Here is a 7,500-nt window from a genome sequence, read left to right as displayed (position 1 = left end):
ACACATACACACACACACACACACACACACACACACACACACACACATTGCCCCTGGCCCTAAACCTACCCATCACACACACACACACACACACACACACACACACACACACACATCCCCTAAACCTACCCATCACACACACACACACAGACACACACACACTGCCCCTAAACCTACCCATCACACACACAAACACACACACACACACACACACACACAAAGCCTCTAAACCTACCCATCACACACACACACACACACACACACACATCCCCTAAACCTATCACATACACACACACACACACACAGCCCCTAAACCTATCACATACACACACAGACACACACACACACACACACAGCCCCTAAACCTATCACATACACACACACATACACACACACACACACACACACACACACACAGGAAACATTCTGCATTTTTCCTTTCTCATAAAAACTCCTCCTGTGTGATTTATAAGCCTTTTGTAAAGTGGGGCCATGGGTAATGTCCTCATATTTCACCCTCTCCTGTAATACCTGTGTCAGACCCATGGCATTATACACATTTGTGTCCTCATATGTCACAAAAACAAGCCCCCACACACACACACATACGTAATGGTGCCTTACTGAAGTGCTTGTCTCTGAGGAAGTTGGTTGAGAGATTTCAAAAGCCTGTGTATAAGCGTGTGTGTGTGTGTGTGTGTGTTTCTGCACATACGGCAAACATCTCTCTTGTGTGGCGCGTCGAGATGAACAGGAAGCGTTTGCTGTCGTTCTCTCTGAGCGGAAGCTGCTGCTGTTCATGGTGTCGAGGGCTCTGATAGCAGACCCCGCAGCGTTTCATCAGAGGAGAAGATGGAGAAGACGGAGAGTGAAGGAGGAGATGTGGGAGACGGTGCTCTGGAGGACTTTATCTCCAGCCCGCCCGAGGCCGAACATGTGGTAGGATCTCAAAAACCCGCTCGATCTCACTGCTTTTCAGTCCGTCAAAGGGCCAAAACTCACTCTCATGTCGGTACAAACCTCTATAAATCACTTCTTTCTGTGAACTTTTATAATGTTTGTCAGATTTAGTAACATTTTATTGTTACTTAATGTCAAGTGTTCCAATAAAAGCTTAATTTGCTCTTAATAAAAGCGACAAAAACACAACAAAACTGCCAAAACGGAAATGTAATGGAAAACATTTACTAATACATTATTAAAATCAAGCAGTTGTATTTTTATTGACTAAAGTTCACAAAGATTAATAACAAACGTACTGCTCATTGTTAGTAAATGCATATAATGGATCCTTACAGTACATTGTTACTATTTTTATTCATTGTTTTTACAATTTTATTCAGATTAATTTAAAATTGTTGCCTTGGCAGTTGAAATAAAATCTATTATATATATATATTTCAATCCATATAAGTTTGAAACGCCATGAGTGGGAGTAAATGAGGTTATATTTTCAGCTGAAGTCGGATAAAATGATGATGGGGCTTGGTTTTATCAGAGATGAAGTGATTGGATGGTGAAAGAGTCTCTAAGAGGGATCGATGGAGTCTTTTAAAAGTTGAAAGTATAAAGACAGTTTGGAAAATATGCACTGACGAAAGAGACCAGGAATGTGAATGTGTCATATTCATCCTTTTGAGAGAAATTAAGACACACACACACACACACACACACACACACACACACACACACACACACACACACACACACACACACACACGCGAGTCATCCAAAGTAAACACTGAATAAATGGTGGACCCTGAAAAAAAAGTGTGTTGGATTTACATGATTTAAAGGTGCCATGTGTAAATATTGAGGTAAAAATATCCAAAAAATGACCCACACGCATCAAAAGAATGAGAAGAAATGATGGCGATGATGTCATTTAAAGGGGCGGTGAAACGCTCAGTTTCAGTCAATCTCATGTCAGTACCTATAGAGTAGTATTGCATCCTTCATATCTCCAAAAAGTCTTTAGTTTTATTATATTTATAAAAGAAATATGGGCTGTACCGAGTCTTTCCGGAAAAAAACGAGCGCCTGGAGGCGTATCGTGAGGGCGGAGCTAAAGAATGACGAGCGCGCAAAGCGGTGACGTCCTCAAGCGTGGAGAAACCCATGGCTATCCAGCTCAGCTAATAGATATGATCCAGAATTAGATCCGGAGGCTGAAATAGAAACAGAAACAGCAGGACGTCCGTCTCTGTGGTATGGACTGTATTTAGTGGCCTGTCAACATTTGTGTGTCTTTACTCGCAGTTTATGAGGACATGATTCGGTTTATGGACTATTTGTGTGTGTTTACTCGCAGACTAGTGTAACGTTATACAGAGAACAGCAATGGAGTCCGTTAGCGCATTTGAATGACGAAGCACGCGATCGTGTCGTTTACTGATGTTTACTCACGCGCCGATAGCCGACAGCACAGACATTTGAAGCAGTTTTACTCACCGGCTGCTTCCAAAGCAGGACCGAACCTTTATCGCTGGGACTGCTCCGTCAAAAACACACTTCTTTGGTATGATTTGTTGAAGTCCTGTGACAGCAGTGACCGTGGAGATCAAGACGTCACCCATAGGAATAAGCACAGACGACTGGATCTGCACCTGAGAGAGTGTTTATGGGCGTGCGTTTCCTCTCTCGCTCTAGTCACGCGCGCGCACCCTACCGGGAGAAGAGCCCGTACAGCCCATACAAGGACCTTCCGCTCTATTAACGTCAAGCCGACCCATACTCGAAAAAAACTCTCCGAAACTTGTGAGAAACCGGAAGGAGTATTTTTGACAGAAATACTCCATCAAACGTCCAACATTAGTTTTTGAAACTTTGTCTATGTTTAGGATGGGAATCCAAGTCTTTAACAGTGTAAAAAGCTCAGTATGCATGAAACAGCATTTCACCCCCACTTTAAAAAAATGTCAAGTTATAGCGCTGCAGTGATATCAACCTTAATTAGCAGTAGCATTACTAGCCCCGGCCCGTCAGGTGTCGAAATACCAGTCTCGGCCACGGGAGGCGGTATGGGGGCAACATAACCACCAGCCAACCTGGCGTACTCGCGAGCCGTTTAGAATAGGTGCCCTCCAGTGGACGAAAAGTGGCATAGTGCACCTTTAACCGTGTACATCGGTCCCACATGAATCAATTAAGTTAAACTAACATAATTTGTTCATGTAACTTCAACACCATGGAATTAATACTTTTTAAGTGACCCGATTAATGGTCTCAAAGTGAATTTTATTTGGCTTCCTGACATGATCCAGGCATTCAAAATCATCATTCATTCACTTCAATTTCATATATTTGAATGTTAAACAACTGAATTATAATACCGCACTAGCTAGTTTAAAAACGTTTAGCTAATAACACACATTAGCATCTCAAATGCTAATCCTGTATCCTGGTATAACTCTCTTTTTTTTAAATGCAAAAATAGACTTCTAAGGATTATAAACATAGCTGGTAAAATTATTGGTGAGAAACAAGAAACCCTGTCTGATCTTTATATTGTGGCAGTAAAAAGGAAAGCATCTGCTATTGTGACAGACTCTGCCCATCCTCTGCACAGCTCATTTGATTTACTTCCGTCTGGTAGACGATTTTAAGTACCTTTGGCGAAAAAAGCCAAATATAAGAAGTCTTTTATCCCGATGGCCGTTGACATTTTAAATAGGAAATAGGGGAGGGGGTTATCTTAAATTGTGTGGTTGTCTGTTGTATTGTATTGTTGTTAGCTGTGTATTGATAGTTGTATATTGTTTGTTGAGCCTCTTGTCTAAAGACACTTTTCTACCCCTGTGGGGATAGACAATCAAGCTTTTTAGGGGTTCAAGCACGAAGTGCTGAAACCCTATTGTAATTGTAAGGGTTTTTATTATTATTATTCTCCGGTAAAACGCATCGTGCAGCCAAAACCGTAAGGGCTGGAGCGTTGAAACTTTGTCAGATGGTAGTCCTCACTCTGGGAAGACCCTCAGAAGGTATGACCCTGATTGGCCAATAGGTGGCGCTACAGCAACCAAAAGCGTGAAAAGGCTCATAACTCCTAAACCGTTTGGTCCACACTCAAGTGTCTTATATCATTGGAAAGCTGAGTCTTTGGCGAACAAAACGTATATCTCCGATTTCATTTCCGGTATGCAAATTTTTCCCCCATTTTGAATTTTGTTGAAAACCTACTTTTGCGAACTAGAACTATAAAAAAGTTAAAATTTCGATTCAAGGACGAATAGGGGCGTGGAAATGTACATTCAGGGTGGAGCCTATTTTACTAAAGAGGCTATAACTCAAGAACGAAATGAGATATCTTCACCAAACTTGGTACACATGTGTATGGGCTCATTTTTCGGTCAAGATAAAACAATCGCGACGATTGACCACTTGGTGGCGCTATAATGTGCAAAAAACATGAAAATAGCTATAACCACACGACCGCTAGTCCGATTGACCTGAAAATTGGTATGCAGTGTCTTGGCCCAAGGTGCCATGTTTGTCTATGAGGACATTGGCGTATCTCAAAAAACATGGCCGCCATCAGCCAATGAATTTTGAGCACCTATTAGATGGGGTTAACGGAGGTCGATCGGAACAAAACTCAGTGGGCATGTTTGACTCATGGTCCTAGAGGTCTGTAAGAATTTTGAAAAAAATCGGCCACTAGTTGGCGCTAATGAGTTTTATGGCTCTGTAATCACGTGGTGTTGCACATATCTATGAAATATGCATATCATATGATAGATCTCCTCATGCTGAACAACTTTGCCTCTAGAATCATTTCTGTCAATCCAATGATTAATTAAATATTCACAATTATGTTAAAAACCTACTTTTGCGAACTAGTCCCTGGTTTTTTGCCTGATCAGAACCAAGTCAGTCTAGGACAAGTCTCTAGACTCTGTAGACAAATATTCATTGAAAAAAAGTTGAACTTTTGCATTTGGATGGCTATAACAGTGCCATTTAAAAAAGAGGCGTGGCAAAATACACTCAAAAGCCTATAAATCCTAAGGGTAAACTCAAAACGTCACGAAAATTGTTGGGTACATGTGGCATAACATGCTGATGAAGCATGCAAAGTTTTAAAGAGATCGGACGATAGGTGGCGCTATAACTGTGAAAAAGCTTTAAAAACCATGCATTTCCTATGGTAAATTGCCTATATTGGCTGTAAATGGACTTTTCCATCTATTATTTCAGTGTGTAAAAACTTGCTAAATAAAACTTAATGTCTTTAATGCCTATGTGCTTTAAATGCCGTAAAGGCTTGAACCCCGCTAAATGCTGCTTGCAGCTTTAATTTGATTTGAATTTGAATTTGAAATGCTAGGCATTAAAAGCTCCTTCAGTAGAGCCGTAATGACATTAGTGGTTTTAGTCCACAGCCGAAGCAAATGCTCCACTCTTCTTCACAGTAGTAACCCACTGTCATTTAAATTATTCTAATAATTCCAACATTATTAAATATTAAACACAATCAAGTCTCCCCCTTTCTCATCTGGCTCAAAAATACATAAAATTACACTTCTAAAGACAAAATTGACTTGCTCTTTATTTAGTCACATGCTGGGAACTAACAAGCCCCGCCCAGTTTCAGTAAACGCAACACAAATCATTCATGCGATCTCAACACAAACGGGTTAAGTAAACTTCAATTTGACTTGTATTTAAGTATATCAGTTACTTATATTATGTTGTAACTTAATTATTATGTTACTTATTACATAAACTTAAGATTTCAAGTTGTATGAACTCAAAAACATAATCATAAAATAGCTCACTCTGGTCTTGCTTTGATGTGATTGGCCATGCCAGGAGTTCTGCCTGGCAACAAGAGAACTAATTCACTGATTGGAGGACATTTCAAAAAGGCGGTCCTTTCGCCTCGTCTGTTGCTGATTCAAATTAAGATGGAGACTTTTTCATTGTGATGCAATCTTAAATTCGATAAGTAAAAATTTGTAAGTTACTAAACCTAACAATAATATGTGAACTAACTTATAACTAACCAGACTGACTTTATTTCTGTTTTAATGAAAATAATAGTTTTGTTTAAAGTCACCATGATGGAGATCAGTGTTTGCTTTAGTTGGGCTCTGGACCCTTGACTGTGTAATATTAATAGTTCTCTGGCTGCTTTGTGTACATGTGACACATTTGCTAAGGAACAAAGAGTCAAGAGAAAATGTCATCAAGTGGTGTTGTTTAAAAACATCATCACGTATGAACAAAATCCTTGATAACATGCAGAGTCTACTGCTCTAATTGTCAAAGTGTTTTATAATAGATTTAAAATATTAATAGCCATGAGATCCGTTATTGTTGTGGTAATTGAACAATGTATGTATTTAATTATTATTTGCGCAAAAAGTTTAAATCTACGGCATTAGTTAGACCAACACACACATCAAAAATCGGCGTATGAATCTCTACAATGGTGACAATCAAAACAGAGCAACTCTAAACATAAAACAAGCTACAAAAACATCAGAACAAAACAGCAAAAGTATAAGCAAACAGTAAGAATCAAAGAAAGTTAGTCACAATTTAGATGCATAATGTAGTCATGCCGCAGTGCATGCTGGGGAAGTTTTGATTGGTTGTACCCAGCATGGTGTACTGAACTGGTGTACCAAGTTTGTTGAACTTAAAATATTTGAGGCAACGAGTTACATCAACAAATTTGAGTTTTGGTTCATATGAGTTTGAGTCTTGTGTTTTTTCAAAGGTTTGAGTAACTTGTACTTAAAACACAAAGACAAAGATAATAATACATATTGAGTTCATTCAACTTAAAATATTTAATTTTTTAAAAGTTTAATTTTTAAGTTCATTTGAGGCAATGAGTTACATCACATGTTTTGAGTTCTGCTTACTAATTTGGGTTTACAGTGTAGAGGAGAGACGTGTGATTTCTGGGAGCTTTTCTCAGAGGAGAAGCGCTTTTGGAGAGACAGTTGAAGAAATTTCATTGCGATTCCTCTTTCCTGCAGTGTGTTGTGCTGTTTTATGTGTGTGTGTGTGTTGCTCTTTTACCGAAGCGACTTTTCCTGTGTGTTTTGTAAGTGAGGCAGAACTTCCTTATCGAGTCACAGTGCTCACGTGTGTCCGCTCGCTGTAAAATATAGCGTGGCTGAAGCTTTCTGAGGCGTCTCGAGTTTTGTACCTGCTCTATTTACACTCCCAGACGTGTGTTTAGTCTCTGAATGGCTGTGCGAAGGGTTATATTTCAGCAGCTCAGTCTCTTGTGTCAGTAACCGACAACACACAAAGCACAAAAGAGAAGTTTGATGATTGGTTTACAGTTTATATCCATGATTATATCGTTTCTCTTGAGGTTATTGACTTCCTCTGTGTGAGCGCTGAACCGCAGAGCTGCCCTTTGCCTTCGCTGACTCATTTCAGATCATTGACAAACAGAACGACTGCTAGAGAATATTTCATTATAGACTCACTTAAAATGTGCTGCACTTAATTGACTGAGGCTGTAACAAACTCTCTGTC

At 39.6% G+C, this 7,500-nt stretch overlaps 1 protein-coding gene across 3 annotated transcripts in view; it reads left to right on the top strand.

Moving 5' to 3' along the window:
- The window catches only part of pkn1b (protein kinase N1b), an 84,193-nt gene that overhangs the window by 26,812 nt on the left and 49,881 nt on the right, over positions 1-7,500 (top strand). The window contains exon 1 of one of the 3 annotated variants that reach the window (XM_067455926.1): positions 695-939. The exons of 1 other annotated variant lie outside the window; for it this stretch is intronic. In XM_067455926.1, coding sequence (XP_067312027.1) covers positions 853-939 — 87 coding nt within the window. In that variant the 5' untranslated portion in view covers positions 695-852. Of the gene's footprint in view, positions 1-694; positions 940-7,500 lie in introns of those variants that run through there. One more of the 3 variants, XM_067455935.1, reaches the window with a different exon arrangement.

This window comes from Pseudorasbora parva, chromosome 2 (assembly GCF_024679245.1).
Source record: "Pseudorasbora parva isolate DD20220531a chromosome 2, ASM2467924v1, whole genome shotgun sequence".
Lineage (NCBI taxonomy): Eukaryota > Metazoa > Chordata > Actinopteri > Cypriniformes > Gobionidae > Pseudorasbora > Pseudorasbora parva.
Note: the sequence above shows the minus strand (reverse complement) of the source record. Positions and strands in the feature narration are given on the sequence as shown.